Source organism: Coregonus clupeaformis, chromosome 29, assembly GCF_020615455.1.
Source record: "Coregonus clupeaformis isolate EN_2021a chromosome 29, ASM2061545v1, whole genome shotgun sequence".
Classification (NCBI taxonomy): domain Eukaryota; kingdom Metazoa; phylum Chordata; class Actinopteri; order Salmoniformes; family Salmonidae; genus Coregonus; species Coregonus clupeaformis.
Genome location: NC_059220.1, coordinates 2,103,272 through 2,129,956, shown reverse-complemented (window position 1 = coordinate 2,129,956; position 26,685 = coordinate 2,103,272). Strand labels below are relative to the sequence as shown.

At 54.4% G+C, this 26,685-nt stretch overlaps 1 protein-coding gene across 1 annotated transcript in view; it reads left to right on the top strand.

Annotated features, from left to right (window-relative positions):
* The window catches only part of trip11 (thyroid hormone receptor interactor 11), a 79,263-nt gene that overhangs the window by 10,672 nt on the left and 41,906 nt on the right, over positions 1-26,685 (top strand). The window contains exons 3-10 of the mRNA XM_041854489.2: positions 54-164; positions 586-894; positions 1,063-1,131; positions 1,599-1,767; positions 21,110-21,442; positions 21,710-21,747; positions 21,840-21,938; positions 26,324-26,527. Coding sequence (XP_041710423.2) covers positions 54-164; positions 586-894; positions 1,063-1,131; positions 1,599-1,767; positions 21,110-21,442; positions 21,710-21,747; positions 21,840-21,938; positions 26,324-26,527 — 1,332 coding nt within the window. The remainder of the gene's footprint in view (positions 1-53; positions 165-585; positions 895-1,062; positions 1,132-1,598; positions 1,768-21,109; positions 21,443-21,709; positions 21,748-21,839; positions 21,939-26,323; positions 26,528-26,685) is intronic.

Here is a 26,685-nt window from a genome sequence, read left to right as displayed (position 1 = left end):
TGTGAAAAGGAGACTAGAGGAGGACTTTAACGCTATCTTTCCTCTTGTTTCAGTACGAGCGTTTAAAGAGGATCCATGCAGAGCTGGAGGAGAAGCTGGAGGCCTCAGAGATCCAGATTAAACGGCAGTCTGCTGAGTACAGGACCCTGATGCAACAGAAAGATGTACGGGGCTGATACATGGAACTATATGATACACTATGAAATCGAAATGTCATCATCTTGAAATAAGGATAGATAGGGCGGCAGGTAGCTTAGGGGTTAAGAGCTCAGTGCCAGTAACCGAAAGGTCGCTGGTTCTAATCCCCGAGCCGACTAGGTGAAAAATCTGTCGGTGTGCCCTTGAGCAAGGCACTTAACCCTAATTGCTCCTGTAAGTCGCTCTGGATAAGAGCGTCTGCCAAATGACTTAAAATGTAAATGTAAAATAGCCACGGTCTTCTGAGGGAGCATTCCACAGTGTGCTGGTATCCATCTGTCTTTCAGGACATTGCTTTTTGTGTCATGCACCCTGCAAAGTTACTGGATGTGTCTACGCTACTTCTTAACTGTGTCATCGTGTCATGTCATGATGTTACCTGTACAGGTGGAGATCAGCCACCTGAAAGCCCGTCAGAGTGGACTACAGGAAGAGGTCCGGAAGCTACAGCACTCTGCTCAATCGGTTACCTCCGACCCAGCTGTACTTCCGGTCACCACCACCGCCTCCACCACCACTACCTCTTCCTCTTACATGTCCCGCCCCCCGGGGGCCGCCCTCCACCAGGGTTTCCATGGCAGCAGCGACGAGATGGACTTCAGTGACGTCATCTGGTCTCAGCAGGAGATTAACCGTCTGTCTGCGGAGGTGATGAGGCTGGAGGCTGAGGTTTCCCACTGGAGACGCGTGTCTCAGGTAGGTTTCGTTGCAACACCGTTCATTACATAGAATATAACACATTTGATCTATTACTGTTTACTGGAAGGATATCTAAAGGTTAATGTCAAATGCCAATGAAAAGCTTTGCAATACATACACGTAAAACCCATATTAAAGTTTAATTCTGATATTTATATGTTTCAGGCATCCATACCCCCAGGAGCAGGAAACGGTGACCAGGGAGAGGTCCTGAAGCTTCAGAGGATCATAAAGGTGTGCTTTCTCTTTGGGAGTCTAGGACCGGGTTACTGTCAAGCAGGGCTCTTCAACCCTGTTCCTGGAGAGCTACCCTCCTGTACGTTTTCACGCCAACCCCAGGTGTTACTAACCTGATTCATTTATCAACCAGCTAATTATTAGAATCAGTGGTGCTAGATTAGGGTTGGAGTTAAAACCTACAGGAGGGTTTCTCTCCAGGAACAGGGTTGGAGTTAAAACCTACAGGAGGGTAGCTCTCCAGGAACAGGGTTGGAGTTAAAACCTACAGGAGGGTAGCTCTCCAGGAACAGGGTTGGAGTTAAAACCTACAGGAGGGTAGCTCTCCAGGAACAGGGTTGGAGAGCCTTGCTATAGAACCTTTTTGTTTATGTAAAAAGGGCTTTGTGAATAACATTTAAATGATTGTTAAAAACCCTGCTTGGACTAAGAGAATGTCTGTGGAACATTCTATTTGATTGTAGGAGCTGCGTGAGGAGATGGGCCGCGAGGTAGATGAACACCAGCATGAGTTAGCAGCGCTGCAGGACGCACAGAGACAGAAGATGGCCGACATCACCCGGCGCCACCGGGACGAGCTGGCAGAGTACGAGGAGAGGATAGAGGAGCTGGAGGAACAGAAACATACTGGGGGTGAGGAGCTGGAGGAACAGAAACATACTGGGGGGAGGAGGAGAGGAGCTGGAGGATCAGAAACATACTGGGGGTGAGGAGGAGAGGAGCTGGAGGATCAGAAACATACTGGGGGTGAGGAGCTGGAGGATCAGAAACAGACTGGGGGGAGGAGGAGAGGAGCTGGAGGATCAGAAACAGACTGGGGGGGAGGAGGAGAGGAGCTGGAGGATCAGAAACAGACTGGGGGAGGAGAGAGGAGCTGGAGGATCAGAAACAGACTGGGGGGGAGGAGGAGAGGAGCTGGAGGATCAGAAACAGACTGGGGGGAGGAGGAGAGGAGCTGGAGGATCAGAAACAGACTGGGGGAGGAGGAGAGGAGCTGGAGGATCAGAAACAGACTGGGGGGGAGGAGGAGAGGAGCTGGAGGATCAGAAACAGACTGGGGAGGAGGAGAGGAGCTGGAGGATCAGACTGGGGGAGGAGGAGAGGAGCTGGAGGATCAGAAACAGACTGGGGGGAGGAGGAGAGGAGCTGGAGGATCAGACTGGGGGAGGAGGAGAGGAGCTGGAGGATCAGAAACAGACTGGGGGAGGAGGAGAGGAGCTGGAGGATCAGAAACAGACTGGGGGAGGAGGAGAGGAGCTGGAGGATCAGAAACAGACTGGGGGAGGAGGAGAGGAGCTGGAGGAACAGAAACAGACTGGGGGAGGAGGAGAGGAGCTGGAGGATCAGACTGGGGGAGGAGGAGAGGAGCTGGAGGATCAGAAACAGACTGGGGGGAGGAGGAGAGGAGCTGGAGGATCAGACTGGGGGAGGAGGAGAGGAGCTGGAGGATCAGAAACAGACTGGGGGGAGGAGGAGAGGAGCTGGAGGATCAGAAACAGACTGGGGGAGGAGGAGAGGAGCTGGAGGATCAGAAACAGACTGGGGGAGGAGGAGAGGAGCTGGAGGATCAGAAACAGACTGGGGGAGGAGCTGAGAGGATCAGAAACAGACTGGGGGGAGGAGGAGAGGAGCTGGAGGATCAGAAACAGACTGGGGAGGAGGAGGAGAGGAGCTGGAGGATCAGACTGGGGGGGAGGAGGAGAGGAGCTGGAGGATCAGAAACAGACTGGGGGGAGGAGGAGAGGAGCTGGAGGATCAGAAACAGACTGGGGGAGGAGAGGAGCTGGAGGATCAGAAACAGACTGGGGGGAGGAGGAGAGGAGCTGGAGGATCAGAAACAGACTGGGGGAGGAGGAGAGGAGCTGGAGGATCAGAAACAGACTGGGGGGAGGAGGAGAGGAGCTGGAGGATCAGATTGGGGGGAGGAGGAGAGGAGCTGGAGGATCAGAAACAGACTGGGGGAGGAGAGGAGCTGGAGGATCAGAAACAGACTGGGGGAGAGGAGCTGGAGGATCAGAAACAGACTGGGGGAGAGAGGAGCTGGAGGATCAGAAACAGACTGGGGGAGAGGAGCTGGAGGATCAGAAACAGACTGGGGGAGGAGGAGAGGAGCTGGAGGATCAGAAACAGACTGGGGGGAGGAGGAGAGGAGCTGGAGGATCAACAACAGACTGGGGGAGGAGGAGAGGAGCTGGAGGATCAGAAACAGACTGGGGGGAGGAGAGGAGCTGGAGGATCAGAAACAGACTGGGGGAGGAGGAGAGGAGCTGGAGGATCAGAAACAGACTGGGGGAGGAGGAGAGGAGCTGGAGGATCAGAAACAGACTGGGGGGAGAGGAGCTGGAGGATCAGAAACAGACTGGGGGAGGAGAGGAGCTGGAGGATCAGAAACAGACTGGGGGAGGAGAGGAGCTGGAGGATCAGAAACAGACTGGGGGAGGAGGAGAGGAGCTGGAGGATCAGAAACAGACTGGGGGGAGGAGGAGAGGAGCTGGAGGATCAGAAACAGACTGGGGGGAGGAGGAGAGGAGCTGGAGGATCAGAAACAGACTGGGGGGAGGAGGAGAGGAGCTGGAGGATCAGAAACAGACTGGGGGGAGGAGGAGAGGAGCTGGAGGATCAGAAACAGACTGGGGGAGGAGGAGAGGAGCTGGAGGATCAGACTGGGGGGAGGAGGAGAGGAGCTGGAGGATCAGAAACAGACTGGGGGAGGAGGAGGAGCTGGAGGATCAGAAACAGACTGGGGAGGAGAGAGGAGCTGGAGGATCAGAAACAGACTGGGGGGAGGAGGAGAGGAGCTGGAGGATCAGAAACAGACTGGGGAGGAGGAGAGGAGCTGGAGGATCAGAAACATACTGGGGGGAGGAGGAGAGGAGCTGGAGGATCAGGAAACAGACTGGGGGAGGAGGAGAGGAGCTGGAGGATCAGGAAACAGACTGGGGGAGGAGGAGAGGAGCTGGAGGATCAGAAACAGACTGGGGGAGGAGAAGAGGAGCTGGAGGATCAGAAACAGACTGGGGAGGAGGAGGAGAGAGAGCTGGAGGATCAGACTGGGGGAGGAGGAGAGGAGCTGGAGGATCAGAAACAGACTGGGGGGAGGAGGAGAGGAGCTGGAGGATCAGAAACAGACTGGGGGAGAGAAGGAGCTGGAGGATCAGAAACAGACTGGGGGTAGGAGGAGAGGAGCTGGAGGATCAGAAACAGACTGGGGGAGGAGGAGAGGAGCTGGAGGATCAGAAACAGACTGGGGGGAGGAGGAGAGGAGCTGGAGGATCAGACTGGGGGAGGAGGAGAGGAGCTGGAGGATCAGAAACAGACTGGGGGAGGAGGAGAGGAGCTGGAGGATCAGAAACAGACTGGGGGGAGGAGGAGAGGAGCTGGAGGATCAGAAACAGACTGGGGGGAGGAGGAGAGGAGCTGGAGGATCAGAAACAGACTGGGGGAGGAGGAGAGGAGCTGGAGGATCAGACTGGGGGAGGAGGAGAGGAGCTGGAGGAACAGAAACAGACTGGGGGAGGAGGAGAGGAGCTGGAGGATCAGACTGGGGGAGGAGGAGAGGAGCTGGAGGAACAGAAACAGACTGGGGGGAGGAGGAGAGGAGCTGGAGGATCAGACTGGGGGAGGAGGAGAGGAGCTGGAGGATCAGACTGGGGGAGGAGGAGAGGAGCTGGAGGATCAGAAACAGACTGGGGGAGGAGGAGAGGAGCTGGAGGATCAGAAACAGACTGGGGGGAGGAGGAGAGGAGCTGGAGGATCAGAAACAGACTGGGGGAGGAGGAGAGGAGCTGGAGGATCAGACTGGGGAGGAGGAGAGGAGCTGGAGGAACAGAAACAGACTGGGGGGAGGAGGAGAGGAGCTGGAGGATCAGACTGGGGGAGGAGGAGAGGAGCTGGAGGATCAGAAACAGACTGGGGGGGAGGAGAGGAGCTGGAGGATCAGACTGGGGAGGAGGAGAGGAGCTGGAGGATCAGAAACAGACTGGGGGAGAGGAGGAGAGGAGCTGGAGGATCAGAAACAGACTGGGGGGAGGAGGAGAGGAGCTGGAGGATCAGGAAACAGACTGGGGGGAGGAGGAGAGGAGCTGGAGGATCAGAAACAGACTGGGGGAGGAGAAGGAGCTGGAGGATCAGAAACAGACTGGGGGAGGAGGAGAGGAGCTGGAGGATCAGAAACAGACTGGGGGAGGAGGAGAGGAGCTGGAGGATCAGAAACAGACTGGGGGAGGAGGAGAGGAGCTGGAGGATCAGACTGGGGGGAGGAGGAGAGGAGCTGGAGGATCAGACTGGGGGAGGAGAGGAGCTGGAGGATCAGAAACAGACTGGGGAGGAGAGGAGCTGGAGGATCAGAAACAGACTGGGGGGAGGAGAGGAGCTGGAGGATCAGAAACAGACTGGGGGAGGAGGAGGAGGCTGGAGGATCAGAAACAGACTGGGGGAGGAGGAGAGGAGCTGGAGGATCAGAAACAGACTGGGGGGAGGAGGAGAGGAGCTGGAGGATCAGAAACAGACTGGGGAGGAGGAGAGGAGCTGGAGGATCAGACAGACTGGGGGGAGGAGGAGAGGAGCTGGAGGATCAGAACAGACTGGGGGAGGAGGAGAGGAGCTGGAGGATCAGAAACAGACTGGGGGGGGAGGAGAGGAGCTGGAGGATCAGAAACAGACTGGGGGAGGAGGAGAGGAGCTGGAGGATCAGAAACAGACTGGGGGGAGGAGGAGAGGAGCTGGAGGATCAGACCTGGGGGAGGAGGAGAGGAGCTGGAGGATCAGAAACAGACTGGGGGGAGGAGGAGAGGAGCTGGAGGATCAGAAACAGACTGGGGGAGGAGGAGAGGAGCTGGAGGATCAGAAACAGACTGGGGGAGGAGGAGAGGAGCTGGAGGATCAGAAACAGACTGGGGAGGAGGAGAGGAGCTGGAGGATCAGAAACAGACTGGGGGGAGGAGGAGAGGAGCTGGAGGATCAGAAACAGACTGGGGGAGGAGGAGAGGAGCTGGAGGATCAGAAACAGACTGGGGGGAGGAGGAGAGGAGCTGGAGGATCAGAAACAGACTGGGGGAGGAGGAGAGGAGCTGGAGGATCAGGAAACAGACTGGGGGAGGAGGAGAGGAGCTGGAGGATCAGACTGGGGGAGGAGGAGAGGAGCTGGAGGATCAGAAACAGACTGGGGGGAGGAGGAGAGGAGCTGGAGGATCAGAAACAGACTGGGGGGAGGAGAGGAGCTGGAGGATCAGAAACAGACTGGGGGTAGGAGGAGAGGAGCTGGAGGATCAGAAACAGACTGGGGGGAGGAGGAGAGGAGCTGGAGGATCAGAAACAGACTGGGGGAGGAGGAGAGGAGCTGGAGGATCAGACTGGGGGAGGAGGAGAGGAGCTGGAGGATCAGAAACAGACTGGGGGAGGAGGAGAGGAGCTGGAGGATCAGAAACAGACTGGGGGAGGAGGAGAGGAGCTGGAGGATCAGAAACAGACTGGGGGAGGAGGAGAGGAGCTGGAGGATCAGAAACAGACTGGGGGAGGAGGAGAGGAGCTGGAGGATCAGACTGGGGGAGGAGGAGAGGAGCTGGAGGAACAGAAACAGACTGGGGGAGGAGGAGAGGAGCTGGAGGACAGACTGGGGGAGGAGGAGAGGAGCTGGAGGATCAGAAACAGACTGGGGGAGGAGGAGAGGAGCTGGAGGATCAGACTGGGGGAGGAGGAGAGGAGCTGGAGGATCAGAAACAGACTAGGGGGAGGAGGAGAGGAGCTGGAGGATCAGACTGGGGGAGGAGGAGAGGAGCTGGAGGATCAGAAACAGACTGGGGGAGGAGGAGAGGAGCTGGAGGATCAGAAACAGACTGGGGGGAGGAGGAGAGGAGCTGGAGGATCAGAAACAGACTGGGGGGAGAGCTGGAGGATCAGAAACAGACTGGGGGAGAGGAGAGGAGCTGGAGGATCAGAAACAGACTGGGGAGGAGGAGGAGAGGAGCTGGAGGATCAGACTGGGGGGGAGGAGGAGAGGAGCTGGAGGATCAGAAACAGACTGGGGGAGGAGGAGAGGAGCTGGAGGATCAGAAACAGACTGGGGGAGGAGAGGAGCTGGAGGATCAGAAACAGACTGGGGGAGGAGGAGAGGAGCTGGAGGATCAGAAACAGACTGGGGGAAGGAGGAGAGGAGCTGGAGGATCAGAAACAGACTGGGGGAGGAGGAGAGGAGCTGGAGGATCAGACTGGGGGAGGAGGAGAGGAGCTGGAGGATCAGACTGGGGGAGGAGGAGGAGCTTGAGGATCAGAAACAGACTGGGGGGAGGAGAGGAGCTGGAGGATCAGAAACAGACTGGGGGGAGAGAGAGGAGCTGGAGGATCAGAAACAGACTGGGGGGAGAGGAGCTGGAGGATCAGACTGGGGGAGGAGGAGAGGAGCTGGAGGATCAGAAACGACTGGGGGGAGGAGGAGAGGAGCTGGAGGATCAGAAACAGACTGGGGGAGGAGGAGAGGAGCTGGAGGATCAGAAACAGACTGGGGGAGGAGGAGAGGAGCTGGAGGATCAGAAACAGACTGGGGGGAGGAGAGAGGAGCTGGAGGATCAGAAACAGACTGGGGGGGGAGAGGAGCTGGAGGATCAGAAACAGACTGGGGGGGAGGAGAGGAGCTGGAGGATCAGAAACAGACTGGGGGGAGGAGGAGAGGAGCTGGAGGATCAGAAACAGACTGGGGGGAGGAGGAGAGGAGCTGGAGGATCAGAAACAGACTGGGGGAGGAGAGGAGCTGGAGGATCAGAAACAGACTGGGGGAGGAGAGGAGCTGGAGGATCAGAAACAGACTGGGGGGAGGAGGAGAGGAGCTGGAGGATCAGAAACAGACTGGGGGGAGGAGGAGAGGAGCTGGAGGATCAGAAACAGACTGGGGGAGGAGGAGAGGAGCTGGAGGATCAGAAACAGACTGGGGGAGGAGGAGAGGAGCTGGAGGATCAGAAACAGACTGGGGGGAGGAGGAGAGGAGCTGGAGGATCAGAAACAGACTGGGGGAGGAGGAGGAAGGAGCTGGAGGATCAGACTGGGGAAACAGACTGGGGGAGGAGGAGAGGAGCTGGAGGATCAGAAACAGACTGGGGGAGGAGGAGAGGAGCTGGAGGATCAGAAACAGACTGGGGGAGGAGGAGAGGAGCTGGAGGATCAGAAACAGACTGGGGGGAGGAGGAGAGGAGCTGGAGGATCAGAAACAGACTGGGGGGAGGAGGAGAGGAGCTGGAGGATCAGACTGGGGGAGGAGGAGAGGAGCTGGAGGAACAGAAACAGACTGGGGGGAGGAGAGGAGCTGGAGGATCAGAAACAGACTGGGGGGAGGAGGAGAGGAGCTGGAGGATCAGAAACAGACTGGGGAGAGGAGCTGGAGGATCAGAAACAGACTGGGGGAGGAGGAGAGGAGCTGGAGGATCAGAAACAGACTGGGGGAGGAGGAGAGGAGCTGGAGGATCAGAAACAGACTGGGGGGGAGGAGAGGAGCTGGAGGATCAGAAACAGACTGGGGGAGGAGGAGAGGAGCTGGAGGATCAGAAACAGACTGGGGGGGAGGAGGAGAGGAGCTGGAGGATCAGACTGGGGGGAGGAGGAGAGGAGCTGGAGGATCAGAAACAGACTGGGGGGGAGGAGGAGAGGAGCTGGAGGATCAGAAACAGACTGGGGGGAGGAGGAGAGGAGCTGGAGGATCAGAAACAGACTGGGGGAGGAGGAGAGGAGCTGGAGGATCAGAAACAGACTGGGGGGAGGAGGAGAGGAGCTGGAGGATCAGACTGGGGGAGGAGGAGAGGAGCTGGAGGAACAGAAACAGACTGGGGGGAGGAGGAGAGGAGCTGGAGGATCAGAAACAGACTGGGGGAGGAGGAGAGGAGCTGGAGGATCAGAAACAGACTGGGGGGAGGAGAGGAGCTGGAGGATCAGAAACAGACTGGGGGGAGGAGGAGAGGAGCTGGAGGATCAGAAACAGACTGGGGGGAGGAGGAGAGGAGCTGGAGGATCAGAAACAGACTGGGGGGAGGAGGAGAGGAGCTGGAGGATCAGAAACAGACTGGGGGAGGAGGAGAGGAGCTGGAGGATCAGAAACAGACTGGGGGAGGAGGAGAGGAGCTGGAGGATCAGAAACAGACTGGGGGAGGAGGAGAGGAGCTGGAGGATCAGAAACAGACTGGGGGAAGGAGAGGAGCTGGAGGATCAGAAACAGACTGGGGGGGGAGGAGAGGAGCTGGAGGATCAGAAACAGACTGGGGGGGAGGAGAGGAGCTGGAGGATCAGAAACAGACTGGGGGGAGGAGAGAGGAGCTGGAGGATCAGAAACAGACTGGGGGAGGAGGAGAGGAGCTGGAGGATCAGAAACAGACTGGGGGGAGGAGAGGAGCTGGAGGATCAGAAACAGACTGGGGGGGGAGGAGAGGAGCTGGAGGATCAGAAACAGACTGGGGGGGAGGAGGAGAGGAGCTGGAGGATCAGAAACAGACTGGGGGGAGGAGGAGAGGAGCTGGAGGATCAGAAACAGACTGGGGGGAGGAGGAGAGGAGCTGGAGGATCAGACAGACTGGGGGAGGAGAGGAGCTGGAGGATCAGAAACAGACTGGGGGGAGGAGGAGAGGAGCTGGAGGATCAGAAACAGACTGGGGGGAGGAGGAGAGGAGCTGGAGGATCAGAAACAGACTGGGGGGAGGAGGAGAGGAGCTGGAGGATCAGAAACAGACTGGGGGAGGAGGAGAGGAGCTGGAGGATCAGAAACAGACTGGGGGAGGAGGAGAGGAGCTGGAGGATCAGAAACAGACTGGGGGAGGAGGAGAGGAGCTGGAGGATCAGAAACAGACTGGGGGAGGAGGAGAGGAGCTGGAGGATCAGAAACAGACTGGGGGAGGAGGAGAGGAGCTGGAGGATCAGAAACAGACTGGGGGGAGGAGGAGAGGAGCTGGAGGATCAGACTGGGGGAGGAGGAGAGGAGCTGGAGGATCAGAAACAGACTGGGGGAGGAGGAGAGGAGCTGGAGGATCAGAAACAGACTGGGGGAGGAGGAGAGGAGCTGGAGGATCAGAAACAGACTGGGGGAGGAGGAGAGGAGCTGGAGGATCAGAAACAGACTGGGGGAGGAGGAGAGGAGCTGGAGGATCAGAAACAGACTGGGGGGAGGAGGAGAGGAGCTGGAGGATCAGAAACAGACTGGGGGGAGGAGGAGAGGAGCTGGAGGATCAGAAACAGACTGGGGGAAGGAGAGGAGCTGGAGGATCAGAAACAGACTGGGGGAGGAGAGAGGAGCTGGAGGATCAGAAACAGACTGGGGGAGGAGAGGAGCTGGAGGATCAGAAACAGACTGGGGAGGAGGAGAGGAGCTGGAGGATCAGAAACAGACTGGGGGAGGAGGAGAGGAGCTGGAGGATCAGAAACAGACTGGGGGGGAGGAGGAGAGGGAGCTGGAGGATCAGACTGGGGGGGAGGAGGAGAGGAGCTGGAGGATCAGAAACAGACTGGGGGGAGGAGGAGAGGAGCTGGAGGATCAGGAAACAGACTGGGGGGAGGAGGAGAGGAGCTGGAGGATCAGAAACAGACTGGGGAGGAGGAGAGGAGCTGGAGGATCAGAAACAGACTGGGGGAGGAGGAGAGGAGCTGGAGGATCAGACTGGGGAGAGAGGAGAGGAGCTGGAGGATCAGAACTGGGGGAGGAGGAGAAGAGCTGGAGGATCAGAAACAGACTGGGGGGAGTAGGAGAGGAGCTGGAGGATCAGAAACAGACTGGGGGGAGGAGGAGAGGAGCTGGAGGATCAGAAACAGACTGGGGGGAGGAGGAGAGGAGCTGGAGGATCAGAAACAGACTGGGGGGGGGAGGAGAGGAGCTGGAGGATCAGAAACAGACTGGGGGGGAGGAGGAGAGGAGCTGGAGGATCAGAAACAGACTGGGGGGGAGGAGGAGAGGAGCTGGAGGATCAGACTGGGGGGGGGGGGAGAGGAGCTGGAGGATCAGAAACAGACTGGGGGAAGGAGGAGAGGAGCTGGAGGATCAGAAACAGACTGGGGGAAGGAGGAGAGGAGCTGGAGGATCAGAAACAGACTGGGGGGAGGAGGAGAGGAGCTGGAGGATCAGAACAGACTGGGGGGAGGAGGACTGGAGGATCAGACTGGGGGAGGAGGAGAGGAGCTGGAGGATCAGAAACAGACTGGGGGGAGGAGGAGAGGAGCTGGAGGATCAGAAACAGACTGGGGGGGGGGGAGAGGAGCTGGAGGATCAGAAACAGACTGGGGGAGGAGGAGAGGAGCTGGAGGATCAGAAACAGACTGGGGGAGAGAGCTGGAGGATCAGAACAGACTGGGGGGAGGAGAGGAGCTGGAGGATCAGAAACAGACTGGGGGAAGGAGAGGAGCTGGAGGATCAGAAACAGACTGGGGGAAGGAGGAGAGGAGCTGGAGGATCAGAAACAGACTGGGGGAGGAGGAGAGGAGCTGGAGGATCAGAAACAGACTGGGGGAGGAGAGGAGCTGGAGGATCAGAAACAGACTGGGGGAGGAGGAGAGGAGCTGGAGGATCAGAAACAGACTGGGGGAGGAGAGAGGAGCTGGAGGATCAGAAACAGACTGGGGGAGGAGGAGAGGAGCTGGAGGATCAGAAACAGACTGGGGGGAGGAGGAGAGGAGCTGGAGGATCAGAAACAGACTGGGGGGGAGGAGGAGAGGAGCTGGAGGATCAGACTGGGGAGGAGGAGAGGAGCTGGAGGATCAGAAACAGACTGGGGGAGGAGGAGAGGAGCTGGAGGATCAGAAACAGACTGGGAGGGAGAGGAGCTGGAGGATCAGAAACAGACTGGGGGGAGGAGAGGAGCTGGAGGATCAGAAACAGACTGGGGGGTGAGGAGGAGAGGAGCTGGAGGATCAGAAACAGACTGGGGAGGAGGAGAGGAGCTGGAGGATCAGAAACAGACTGGGGGGAGGAGGAGAGGAGCTGGAGGATCAGAAACAGACTGGGGGAGGAGGAGAGGAGCTGGAGGATCAGACTGGGGGAGGAGGAGAGGAGCTGGAGGATCAGAAACAGACTGGGGGAAGGAGGAGAGGAGCTGGAGGATCAGAAACAGACTGGGGGAGGAGGAGAGAGCTGGAGGATCAGAAACAGACTGGGGAGAGGAGAGGAGCTGGAGATCAGAAACATACTGGGGGAGGGAGGAGAGGAGCTGGAGGATCAGACTGGGGGGAGGAGGAGAGGAGCTGAGGATCAGAAACAGACTGGGGGAGGAGGAGAGGAGCTGGAGGATCAGAAACAGACTGGGGGGAGGAGGAGAGGAGCTGGAGGATCAGAAACAGACTGGGGGAGGAGGAGAGGAGCTGGAGGATCAGAAACAGACTGGGGGGAGGAGGAGAGGAGCTGGAGGATCAGAAACAGACTGGGGGAAGGAGGAGAGGAGCTGGAGGATCAGAAACAGACTGGGGGAGGAGGAGAGGAGCTGGAGGATCAGAAACAGACTGGGGGGAGGAGGAGAGGAGCTGGAGGATCAGAAACAGACTGGGGGAGGAGGAGAGGAGCTGGAGGATCAGAAACAGACTGGGGGGAGGAGGAGAGGAGCTGGAGGATCAGAAACAGACTGGGGGGAGGAGGAGAGGAGCTGGAGGATCAGAAACAGACTGGGGGAGGAGGAGAGGAGCTGGAGGATCAGAAACAGACTGGGGAGGAGGAGGAGAGGAGCTGAGGATCAGACTGGGGGGAGGAGAGGAGCTGGAGGATCAGAAACAGACTGGGGGGAGGAGGAGAGGAGCTGGAGGATCAGAAACAGACTGGGGAGGAGGAGAGGAGCTGGAGGATCAGAAACAGACTGGGGGAGGGAGGAGAGGAGCTGGAGGATCAGAAACAGACTGGGGGAGGAGGAGAGGAGCTGGAGGATCAGAAACAGACTGGGGGGGAGGAGGAGAGGAGCTGGAGGATCAGACTGGGGGGAGGAGGAGAGGAGCTGGAGGATCAGACTGGGGGGAGGAGGAGCTGGAGGAACAGAAACAGACTGGGGGGGAGTAGGAGAGGAGCTGGAGGATCAGAAACAGACTGGGGGGAGGAGGAGAGGAGCTGGAGGATCAGAAACAGACTGGGGGAGGAGGAGAGGAGCTGGAGGATCAGAAACAGACTGGGGGAGGAGGAGAGGAGCTGGAGGATCAGAAACAGACTGGGGGAGAGAGGAGCTGGAGGATCAGAAACAGACTGGGGGAGGAGGAGAGGAGCTGGAGGATCAGAAACAGACTGGGGGGAGAGGAGAGGAGCTGGAGGATCAGAAACAGACTGGGGGGAGGAGGAGAGGAGCTGGAGGATCAGAAACAGACTGGGGGAGGAGGAGAGGAGCTGGAGGATCAGAAACAGACTGGGGGGAGGAGGAGAGGAGCTGGAGGATCAGCTGGGGGGAGGAGGAGAGGAGCTGGAGGATCAGAAACAGACTGGGGGGAGGAGAGGAGCTGGAGGATCAGAAACAGACTGGGGGAGGAGGAGAGGAGCTGGAGGATCAGAAACAGACTGGGGGGAGGAGGAGAGGAGCTGGAGGATCAGAAACAGACTGGGGGAGGAGGAGAGGAGCTGGAGGATCAGGAAACAGACTGGGGAGGAGGAGAGGAGCTGGAGGATCAGAAACAGACTGGGGAGGAGGAGAGGAGCTGGAGGATCAGAAACAGACTGGGGGGAGGAGGAGAGGAGCTGGAGGATCAGACTGGGGGGAGGAGGAGAGGAGCTGGAGGATCAGAAACAGACTGGGGGGAGGAGGAGAGGAGCTGGAGGATCAGAAACAGACTGGGGGAGGAGGAGAGGAGCTGGAGGATCAGAAACAGACTGGGGGGAGGAGGAGAGGAGCTGGAGGATCAGAAACAGACTGGGGGAGGAGGAGAGGAGCTGGAGGATCAGAAACAGACTGGGGGGGAGGAGGAGAGGAGCTGGAGGATCAGACCTGGGGGGAGGAGGAGAGGAGCTGGAGGATCAGAAACATACTGGGGGGAGGAGGAGAGGAGCTGGAGGATCAGACTGGGGGGGAGGAGGAGAGGAGCTGGAGGATCAGAAACAGACTGGGGGGAGGAGGAGAGGAGCTGGAGGATCAGAAACAGACTGGGGGAGGAGGAGAGGAGCTGGAGGATCAGAAACAGACTGGGGGGAGGAGGAGAGGAGCTGGAGGATCAGAAACAGACTGGGGGGGAGGAGGAGAGGAGCTGGAGGATCAGAAACAGACTGGGGGAGGAGGAGAGGAGCTGGAGGATCAGAAACAGACTGGGGGGGGAGGAGAGGAGCTGGAGGATCAGAAACAGACTGGGGGAGAGGAGCTGGAGGATCAGAAACAGACTGGGGGAGGAGGAGAGGAGCTGGAGGATCAGAAACAGACTGGGGGGAGGGAGGAGAGGAGCTGGAGGATCAGAAACAGACTGGGGGGAGGAGAGGAGGAGCTGGAGGATCAGAAACAGACTGGGGGGAGGAGGAGAGGAGCTGGAGGATCAGAAACAGACTGGGGGAGGAGAGGAGCTGGAGGATCAGAAACAGACTGGGGGGAAGGGAGCTGGAGGAACAGAAACAGACTGGGGGAGGAGGAGAGGAGCTGGAGGATCAGAAACAGACTGGGGGGAGGAGGAGAGGAGCTGGAGGATCAGAAACAGACTGGGGAGGAGGGAGGAGAGAGCAGACTGGGGGGGAGGAGAGGAGCTGGAGGATCAGAAACAGACTGGGGGAGGAGGAGAGGAGCTGGAGGATCAGAAACAGACTGGGGGAGGAGGAGAGGAGCTGGAGGATCAGAAACAGACTGGGGGGAGGAGGAGAGGAGCTGGAGGATCAGAAACAGACTGGGGGGGGGGGGGAGAGGGGCTGGAGGATCAGAAACAGACTGGGGAGAGGAGCTGGAGGATCAGAAACAGACTGGGGGAGGAGGAGAGGAGCTGGAGGATCAGGAAACAGACTGGGGGAGGAGGAGAGGAGCTGGAGGATCAGAAACAGACTGGGGGGAGGAGAGGAGCTGAGGATCAGAAACAGACTGGGGGGAGGAGGAGAGGAGCTGGAGGATCAGAAACAGACTGGGGGAGGAGAGGAGCTGGAGGATCAGAAACAGACTGGGGGGAGGAGAGGAGCTGGAGGAACAGAAACAGACTGGGGGGAGGAGGGAGAGGAGCTGGAGGATCAGAAACAGACTGGGGGGAGGAGGAGAGGAGCTGGAGGATCAGGGAAACAGACTGGGGAGGAGGAGAGGAGCTGGAGGATCAGAAACGGACTGGGGGAGGAGGAGAGGAGCTGGAGGATCAGAAACAGACTGGGGGGAGGAGGAGAGGAGCTGGAGGATCAGAAACATACTGGGGGGAGGAGGAGAGGAGCTGGAGGATCAGAAACAGACTGGGGGGGAGGAGGAGAGGAGCTGGAGGATCAGAAACAGACTGGGGGAGGAGGAGAGGAGCTGGAGGATCAGAAACAGACTGGGGAGGAGGAGGAGAGGAGCTGGAGGATCAGACTGGGGGGGAGGAGGAGAGGAGCTGGAGGATCAGAAACAGACTGGGGGGAGGAGGAGAGGAGCTGGAGGACCAGAAACAGACTGGGGGAGGAGGAGAGGAGCTGGAGGATCAGAAACAGACTGGGGGAGGAGGAGCGGAGCTGGAGGATCAGAAACAGACTGGGGGAGAGGAGCTGGAGGATCAGAAACAGACTGGGGGGAGGAGGAGAGGAGCTGGAGGATCAGAAACAGACTGGGGGGGGGGAGCTGGAGGATCAGAAACAGACTGGGGGAGGAGGAGAGGAGCTGGAGGACCAGAAACAGACTGGGGGAGGAGGAGAGGAGCTGGAGGATCAGACTGGGGGGAGGAGGAGAGGAGCTGGAGGATCAGAAACAGACTGGGGGAGGAGGAGAGGAGCTGGAGGAACAGAAACAGACTGGGGGAAGGAGGAGAGGAGCTGGATGACCAGATACAGACTGGGGGAGGAGGAGAGGAGCTGGAGGATCAGACTGGGGGAGGAGGAGAGGAGCTGGAGGATCAGAAACAGACTGGGGGAGGAGCTGGAGGATCAGAAACAGACTGGGGGGAGGAGGAGAGGAGCTGGAGGATCAGAAACAGACTGGGGGGAGGAGGAGAGGAGCTGGAGGAACAGAAACAGACTGGGGGAGGAGGAGAGGAGCTGGAGGATCAGAAACAGACTGGGGGAGGAGGAGAGGAGCTGGAGGATCAGAAACAGACTGGGGGAGGAAGAGAGGAGCTGGAGGATCAGAAACAGACTGGGGGGAGGAGGAGAGAGCTGGAGGATCAGACTGGGGGAGGAGGAGAGGAGCTGGAGGATCAGAAACAGACTGGGGGAGGAGAGGAGCTGGAGGATCAGAAACAGACTGGGGGGAGGAGGAGAGGAGCTGGAGGATCAGAAACAGACTGGGGGAGGAGGAGAGGAGCTGGAGGATCAGACTGGGGGGAGGAGGAGAGGAGCTGGATGATCAGAAACAGACTGGGGGAGGAGGAGAGGAGCTGGAGGATCAGGAAACAGACTGGGGGAGGAGGAGAGGAGCTGGAGGATCAGAAACAGACTTGGGGAGGAGGAGAGGAGCTGGAGGATCAGAAACAGACTTGGGGAGGAGGAGAGGAGCTGGAGGAACAGAAACAGACTGGGGGGAGGAGGAGAGGAGCTGGAGGATCAGAAACAGACTGGGGGGGGAGGAGAGGAGCTGGAGGATCAGAAACAGACTGGGGGGGGAGGAGAGGAGCTGGAGGATCAGAAACAGACTGGGGGGGAGGAGAGGAGCTGGAGGATCAGAAACAGACTGGGGGAGGAGGAGAGGAGCTGGAGGATCAGAAACAGACTGGGGGAGGAGGAGAGGAGCTGGAGGATCAGAAACAGACTGGGGGGAGGAGGAGAGGAGCTGGAGGAACAGAAACAGACTGGGGGAGGAGGAGAGGAGCTGGAGGAACAGAAACAGACTTGGGGGAGGCGGAGAGGAGCTGGAGGATCAGAAACAGACTGGGGGGGAGGAGGAGAGGAGCTGGAGGATCAGAAACAGACTGGGGGGAGGAGGAGAGGAGCTGGAGGATCAGACTGGGGGAGGAGGAGAGGAGCTGGAGGATCAGAAACAGACTGGGGGAGGAGGAGAGGAGCAGGAGGATCAGAAACAGACTGGGGGGAGGAGGAGAGGAGCTGGAGGATCAGAAACAGACTGGGAGGAGAGGAGCTGGAGGATCAGAAACAGACTGGGGGAGGAGGAGAGGAGCTGGAGGATCAGAAACAGACTGGGGGAAGGAGGAGAGGAGCTGGAGGATCAGAAACAGACTGGGGGGAGGAGGAGAGGAGCTGGAGGATCAGAAACAGACTGGGGGAGGAGGAGAGGAGCTGGAGGATCAGACTGGGGGAGGAGGAGAGGAGCTGGAGGATCAGAAACAGACTGGGGGAGGAGGAGAGGAGCTGGAGGATCAGAAACAGACTGGGGGAGGAGGAGAGGAGCTGGAGGATCAGAAACAGACTGGGGGGAGGAGGAGAGGAGCTGGAGGATCAGAAACAGACTGGGGGAGGAGGAGAGGAGCTGGAGGATCAGAAACAGACTGGGGAGGAGGAGAGGAGCTGGAGGACCAGAAACAGACTGGGGGAGGAGGAGAGGAGCTGGAGGATCAGAAACAGACTGGGGGAGGAGGAGAGGAGCTGGAGGATCAGAAACAGACTGGGGGGAGGAGGAGAGGAGCTGGAGGATCAGACTGGGGGAGGAGGAGAGGAGCTGGAGGATCAGAAACAGACTGGGGGAGGAGGAGAGGAGCTGGAGGATCAGAAACAGACTGGGGGAGGAGGAGAGGAGCTGGAGGATCAGAAACAGACTGGGGGGAGGAGGAGAGGAGCTGGAGGATCAGAAACAGACTGGGGGAGGAGGAGAGGAGCTGGAGGATCAGAAACAGACTGGGGAGGAGGAGAGGAGCTGGAGGACCAGAAACAGACTGGGGAGGAGGAGGAGAGGAGCTGGAGGATCAGAAACATACTGGGGGGGAGGAGGAGAGGAGCTGGAGGATCAGAAACAGACTGGGGGAGGAGGAGAGGAGCTGGAGGATCAGAAACAGACTGGGGGGAGGAGGAGAGGAGCTGGAGGATCAGAAACAGACTGGGGGGAGGAGGAGAGGAGCTGGAGGATCAGAAACAGACTGGGGAGGAGGAGAGGAGCTGGAGGATCAGACTGGGGGAGTAGGAGAGGAGCTGGAGGATCAGAAACAGACTGGGGGAGGAGGAGAGGAGCTGGAGGATCAGAAACAGACTGGGGGAGGAGAGGAGCTGGAGGATCAGAAACAGACTGGGGGAGGAGGAGAGGAGCTGGAGGATCAGAAACAGACTGGGGGGGAGAGGAGCTGGAGGATCAGAAACAGACTGGGGAGGAGGAGAGGAGCTGGAGGACCAGAAACAGACTGGGGGAGGAGAGGAGCTGGAGGATCAGAAACAGACTGGGGGAGGAGGAGAGGAGCTGGAGGATCAGACTGGGGGGAGGAGGAGAGGAGCTGGAGGATCAGACTGGGGGGAGGAGGAAGCATGGGCTTTAGCTTACTCTGTCTTCGCGTTTTCAAAAACATGTAAGGAAGTATAGTGAAGTATATTTCTGTTAGTTTAAGGCCCAATGCAGCTGTTTTTATATCAGTATCAAATCATTTCCCGGCTAACAATTAAGTTCCTTACTGCAGTGGGGAGAGGTAAACGGAAAACGAGCTGTTATTGGCAGAGAGGTTTGGAACTATTTTTCTTATAGGTCTATTAACCAATTTACTGCATGGCAGTGTTGTGTTCAAGACCACCTAAACCGAGTCCGAGTCAAGACCAGAACAATGCGAGTCCAATTCAAGACCATGAATGTAATTTTGTCAGGTCGTCACCATAATAAGAGTATTTCTGTGTTAGTGATTCTCCGGTACTTTTGTATACTTTTTAGCCAGTAGTTCTGAAAGTAGCGCCAACGAGCCAAAAGTGGTCCTGGAAAATGGTGTTCTACGTCACACACAGAATGTGTAGATATGAGCACCACTTCATCGCTCTCTCTTGCTCTACTGTGTGTGCTGAAACTTTGCTAGGGGGGCTGGCCCACGTGGGGGGGTAAATGTAGGGGAAATGTTGCCGCACAGGTTCCAGAAAACAGTCGCTTTCAAACTAGGGAGTTCGTAGCTAATTGAGGTACAGTAATTCTGCATGTATGAAAAACACATAGTGACACATCCAGCCCAAAGCGGGAGGTTTAAAAAAGACTTAATAGTCAATAAAGTACCGGAGCCAGTACCGGAGACAGTACCGGAGCCAGTACCGGAGCCAGTACCGGAGACAGTACCGGAGACAGTACCGGAGACAGTACCGGAGACAGTACCGGAGACAGTACCGGAGACAGTACCGGAGACAGTAGGAATGAATGCCTTAAGGTCCAATGCAGTATTAATCTTTAATATTTCAGGAGAACATATGGATTCTTCAGCCTTTTTAAAATGGTAAAACAATGCAATGTTGAAGGCAAATAGTCACTCTACAAACGATCACTAAATAATAGATAAAAACGACTAGATATGTTACAATCCCCGGTCTCCCCTTCGCGAGCCAGTGACTCAAACATGTACTTTTGAGTCATTTAGCAGACACTCTTATCGAGAACGACTTAGTTATTAGTGCAGTCATCTTAAGACGACATCCCCCAGACTCCCCTACTAAAAGAGCAAGAATATGCCAACAAGGGGTCTTCCGAGTGGCGCAGCGGTCTAAGGCACTGCACTGCAGAGCTTGAGGCGTCACTACAGACCCGGGTTCGATCCCGGGCTGCGTCACAGCCGGCCGTGACCGGGAGACCCATGAGGCGGCGCACAATTGGCCCAGCGTCGTCCGGGTTAGGGGAGGGTTTGGCCGGGCCGGGATGTCCTTGTCCCATCGTGCGCTAACGACTCCTTGTGGCGGGCCGGGCGCCTGCACGCTGACACGGTCGCCAGCCCTACGGCGTTTCCTCTGACACATTGGTGCGGCTTCCCGGTTAAACGAGCAGTGTGTCAAGAAGCAGTGCAGCTTGGCAGGATCGTGTTTCGGAGGACGCGTGGCTCTCGACCTTCGCCTCTCCCGAGTCCGTACGGGAGTTGCTGCGATGGGACAAGACTGTAACTACCAATTTGGACATCACGAAATTGGGGAGAAAAAGGGGTAAAAAATGTATTAAAAATAAAATAAACCGAATATTCCAACGAGCGTGACAAAGTTTGAGGTTACAAGTGTGGAGAGTTGGCTTGGCAAAATGTTTTATAAAACCAAACAATGTTTTACTCCACTGGTCTCGGCTGGTTACGAGTCCTTATTGTCCGTGTCAAGACCCAGTAAAAATGTGTCTTACACTGAGAAAAGACAGAGACACTCAATATGGGGTCTGGAGACCGAACTCGAGTACTACAGCACTGCCGTATGGGGATGTCACCACGGAAAGCCGAAACTCCTGCCCATGCAAACCTGCTGATTTTAAAAGGGTCTGTGCAGATTGTATTTTCAACCAGCAATTATCAGGAAATAAAACTGATTTTAAATGTTTTCAAACTTTTACAATGTTAGTCTCATCAGCTGTTGTACAACATATACAGTGCGTTCAGAAAGTATTCAGACCCCTTGACTTTTTCCACATTTAGTTACTTTACAGCCTTGTTCTAAAATAGATTAAATTGTTGTAGAAACATCTCAAGGATGATCAATGGAAACAGGATGCACCTGAGCTCAATTTCGAGTCGCATAGCAAAGGGGCTGAATACTTACGTAAATAAGGTATTTCTGTTTTTTATTTGTAACACATTTGCCAAATAATTCTAAAAACCTGTTTTCACTTTGTCATTATGGAGTATTGTGTGTAGATTGATGAGGGAAAAACATTAATTTAATCCATTTTATAATAAAGCTGTAACGTAACACAATGTGGAAAAAGGGAAGGGGTCTGAATACTTTCCCGAATGCACTGTAACTGACTGATTTCTCCACCCTGACCTAAGACTCACAGATTTCCCTTACATGTTTACCCTCTGTATCCGGACCCTCCAGGTACTAGTCCAGCCACAGCCAACGCTCCTCAGGACTCCTCCGTGCCCTCTGACCTCCAGAGCACCATCCAGACCTTAAAGGAAGCAGCAGAGGAGCAGGAGGAGCGGCTGAAGGAGCTGACAGCCGGTCTGGAGGAGGCAGGGAGGAGACAGGCCACGCTGCAGCAGGAGAAAGAGGAGACGCGGGCAGAGAACGCTGAGCTGTTGCAGAACTACACTCGGCTGCAGACGTCTGTCACGGAGCTCCAGACGCGTGTCCAGGAGCAGGAGGGGAAAGCCCGGAATAAGACCCAGCTAGACCAGGAGATACTGGGGCTGAGGAAAGCTCTCGCAGGTACAGTCTCAGTATTGATTTTTTTTTAATTGAACCTTTATGTTAACAGGGAAGACATATTGTGAGACCTAGGTCTCTTTTCCAAATGCGTCCTGTATAATACAATATAAAATACACATAGTATAGTGAGGGGTTAACTGAAATTCACATTTTCCATTCAGTTACTGACTGAATTGAAATGGAATTGATTCCATCACTTTAGTGGGTTTTAGTTATTTGTCAAAAGCTCAGGTTAACTCAAACTTTTTTTGGGGTCATCTTTTCAAGGTGCAGAGAAGGAGATCTCGAGGCTGAAGAGTCTTCAGGTGTGCATCCTGATCACGTACTGTATTTACAATGGTGTTGAAATATGTTGTTTCTTCACTGCTGTTATGGTTGTGTTGATTGTTTGAAACAGAGTGAACCAAAGATGGAGGTGGAACACGCAGACGTTCTAGAACTCAACACCATCATCGGGACGTTGAGGAAAGAGAAAGAATTGGTGAAACAAGACAAGGTGGGTGTTTACTCTCAAATGGAAACTTCACTTGGGAAATTACTTTTTTTTTTTAAATACAAGTTTAACAGAACTTAAAGTTATATATGAGGTGATTTCAGCTTGCTTAATGGGTCCTAACGTTCCCATTGTTTTGCACGCCACAATGTTAATTCTTAAATAAACTCCCTTACATTACTTCTATAAACTCTTGACTCACAGTAAGATTGTCCCTCAATATGTACACTACACTTACGTAAAGGAGAGTTGACTTAACATCGTTGTGCAATAGACTCATTTGAGAACCTAGATGTATTGAAATATAATGCTGATACTGTTTGATGAGATCCTATTATTTTAAAGATGAGTAGATTATAGTATATAGGTTTAACTGTCCTGACACCTCTGTTAGAAGTTTTAGTATGCACTCAATGGCCAGTTTATTAGGTACACCACCCCGTTCGAGACATTCAGTGACTATTCGATTGAATGTTAGAATGGGCAAAACTAGTGACCTAAGCGATTTTGGTATGATCGTCGGTGCCAGGCGGCGCCGGTTCCAATATCTCAGAAACGGCCTGCCTCCTGGGCTTTTCACGCACAACAGTGTTTAGGGTTTACCAAGAATGGTGCGACAAACAGAAATCCTCCAGTCGGCGGCAGTCCTGTTGACGAAAACAGCTCGTGGATGAGAGGTCGAAGGAGAATGGCAAGAATCGTGCAAGCTAACGGGCGGGCCACAAACAGGCAAAACAACGGCACAGTACAACAGTGGTGTGCAGAACGGCATCTCAGAACGCACAACTCGTCGGTCCTTGTCACTGATGGGCTGTTGCAGCAGACAACCACACCGGGTTCCACTCCTATCAGCTAAAAACAAGAAGAAGCGGCTCCAGTGGGCACGCCATCACCAACACTGGACAACTGAGGAGTAGAAAAACATTGTCTGGTCCGACGAATCCCGGTTCCTGTTGCGTCATGCTAATGGCAGAGTCAGGATTTGGTGTAAGCAGCATGAGTCCATGGCCCCATCCTGCCTGGTGTCAACGGTACAGGCTGGTGGCGGTGGTGTAATGGTGTGGGGAATGTTTTCCTGGCACACGTTACGTCCCTTGATACAAATTGAGCAACGTTTCCATTTCCCGAAGAATTCAGGCTGTTCTGAAGACAATGAGTGTATATGTTCAACTGTACCGGCTGCTCTGTTAGGTTTAATATGTGTGTGTGTGTGTGTGTGTGTGTGTGTGTGTGTGTGTGTGTGTGTGTGTGTGTGTGTGTATATATATATACTACCGTTCAAAAGTTTGGGGTCACTTAGAAATGTCCTTGTTTTCCATGAAAACATACATGAAATGAGTTTGAATAGGAAATATAGCAAAATGAATAGGAAATGTAGTCATTGACAAGGTTAGAAATAATGATTTTTAATTGAAATAATAATTGTGTCCTTCAAACTTTGCTTTCGTCAAAGAATCCTCCATTTGCAGCAATTACAGCCTTGCAGACCTTTGGCATTCTAGTTGTCAATTTTTTTAGGTAATCTGAAGAGATTTCACCCCATGCTTCCTGAAGCACCTCCCACAAGTTGGATTGGCTTGATGGGCACTTCTTACGTACCATACGGTCAAGCTGTTCCCACAACAGCTCAATAGGGTTGAGATCCGGTGACTGTGCTGGCCACTCCATTATAGACAGAATACCAGCTGACTGCTTCTTCCCTAAATAGTTATTGCATAGTTTGGAGGACCTTGTGAAGATGCTGGAGGAAACAGGTACAAAAGTATCTATATCCACAGTAAAACAAGTCCTATATCGACATAACCTGAAAGGCCACTCAGCAAGGAAGAAGCCACTGCTCCAAAACCGCCATAAAAAAGCCAGACTACGGTTTGCAACTGCACATGGGGACAAAGATCGTACTTTTTGGAGAAATGTCCTCTGGTCTGATGAAACAAAAATAGAACTATTTGGCCATAATGACCATCATTATATTTGGAGGAAAAAGGGGGTTGCTTGCAAGCCAAAGAACACCATCCCAACCGTGAAGCACGGGGGTGGCAGCATCATGCTGTGGGGGTGCTTTGCTGCAGGAGGGACTGGTGCACTTCACAAAATAGATGGCATCATGAGGAAGGAAAATGATGTGGATATATTGAAGCAGCATCTCAAGACATCAGTCAGGAAGTTAAAGCGTGGTCGCAAATGGGTCTTCCAAATTGACAATGACCCCCAAGCATACTTCCAAAGTTGTGGCAAAATGGCTTAAGGACAACAAAGTCAAGGAATTGCCGTGGCCATCACAAAGCCCTGACCTCAATCATATAGAAAATGTGTGGGCAGAACTGAAAAGGCGTGTGCGAGCAAGGAGGCCTACAAGCCTCACTTAGTTACACCAGCTCTGTCAGGAGGAATGGGCCAAAATTCACCTAACTTATTGTGGGAAGCTTGTGGAAGGCTACCCAAAACATTTGACCCAAGTTAAACAATTTAAAGGCAATGCTACCAAATACTAATTGAGTGTATGTAAACTTCTGACCCACTGGGAATGTGATGACAGAAATAAAAGCTGAAATAAATCATTCTCTCTACTATTATTCTGATATTTCACATTCTTAAAATAAAGTGGTAATCCTATCTGACCTAAAGTGAGGGAAAAAAGTATTTGATCCCCTGCTGATTTTGTACGTTTGCCCACTGACAAAGACATGATCAGGCTATAATTTTAATGGTAGGTTTATTTGAACAGTGAGAGACAGAATAACAACAACAAAAATCCAGAAAAACGCATGTCAAAAATGTTATAAATTGATTTGCATTTTAATGAGGGAAATAAGTATTTGACCCCCTCTCAATCAGAAAGATTTCTGGCTCCCAGGTGTCTTTTATACAGGTAACGAGCTGAGATTAGGAGCACACTCTTAAAGGGAGTGCTCCTAATCTCAGTTTGTTACCTGTATAAAAGACACCTGTCCACAGAAGCAATCAATCAATCAGATTCCAAACTCTCCACCATGGCCAAGACCAAATATCTCTCCAAGGATGTCAGGGTCAAGATTGTAGACCTACACAGGGCTGGAATGGGCTACAAGACCATCGCCAAGCAGTTTGGTGAGAAGGTGACAACAGTTGGTGCGATTATTCGCAAATGGAAGAAACACAAAAGAACTGTCAATCTCCCTCGGCCTGGGGCTCCATGCAAGATCTCACCTCGTGGAGTTGCAATGATCATGAGAATGGTGAGGAATCAGCCCAGAACTACACGGGAGGATCTTGTCAATGATTTCAAGGCAGCTGGGACCATAGTCACCAAGAAAACAATTGGTAACACACTACGCCGTGAAGGACTGAAATCCTGCAGCGCCCGCAAGGTCCCCTTGCTCAAGAAAGCACATATACAGGCCCTTCTGAAGTTTGCCAATGAACATCTGAATGATTCAGAGGAGAACTGGATGAAAGTGTTGTGGTCAGATGAGACCAAAATCGAGCTCTTTGGCATCAACACAACTCGCCGTGTTTGGAGGTGGAGGAATGCTGCCTATGACCCCAAGAACACCATCCCCACCGTCAAACATGGAGGTGGAAACATTATGCTTTGGGGGTGTTTTTCTGCTAAGGGGGACAGGACAACTTCACCGCATCAAAGGGACGATGGACGGGGCAATGTACCGTCAAATCTTGGGTGAGAACCTCCTTCCCTCAGCCAGGGTATTGAAAATGGGTCGTGGATGGGTATTCAAGCATGACAATGACCCAAAACACACGGCCAAGGCAACAAAGGAGTGGGACAAAATCCCCCCTGAGATGTGTGCAAACCTGGTGGCCAACTACAAGAAACGTATGACCTCTGTGATTGCCAAGAAGGGTTTTGCCACCAAGCACTAAATCATGTTTTGCAGAGGGGTCAAATACTTATTTCCCTAATTTAAAATGCAAATCAATTTATAACATTTTTGACATGCGTTTTTTCTGGATTTATTTTGTTGTTATTCTGTCTCTCACTGTTCAAATAAATCTACCATAAAAAAATTATAGACTGATCATGTCTTCGTCAATGGGCAAACGTACAAAATCAGCAGGGGATCAAATACTTTTTTCCCCCTCACTGTAAGACAGGGAATTTTTACTAGGATTAAATGTCAGGAATTGTGAAAAACTGAGTTTAAATGTATTTGTCGAAGGTGTATGTACACTTCCTGTATGTACACTTCCTGTATGTACACTTCCTGTATGTACACTTCCGACTTCAACTGTGCATATAACTAGAAACAAAGTGACATAGTAGACCGTTGTCTCAGAGAGGGGGAGAGATGGCCCTGAGAAGGATGTTCTACACTGGTGTTTGATTCACTTGGATTATTTCATTATTGTTCACATTTTGTTATGCATTTATTTTTTTAACTCCTCAGCTGACTCTACAGGAGAGACTTGCCAGTGCCGAGGAGAGAGTGGAGGCGGACAGCCTTGATGGAGGCGGGTCCTCGGAGCAGCTATCTGGGCTGAGGGCGGAGCTAGAGAAGAGCGAGCAGTCCTTGAGAGAGACCCAGGAGGAACGAGATACCCTCCTCAACAAGCTGGAAGAACTGGACAGACAGAACCAGGAGGCTACGCAGGTCGGGATTGAACTTGTACAGACCACACTGGGTTTGGAAAGGGAAATGGTCATCTCATTTTGAATTTATTTAAAGACAAGGTTGCATGATCGGGTTATGGTTTTTCCACTCACATTTGTGTTATGCTATCAAACAAGTCAAAGGTCTATATTAGGTAG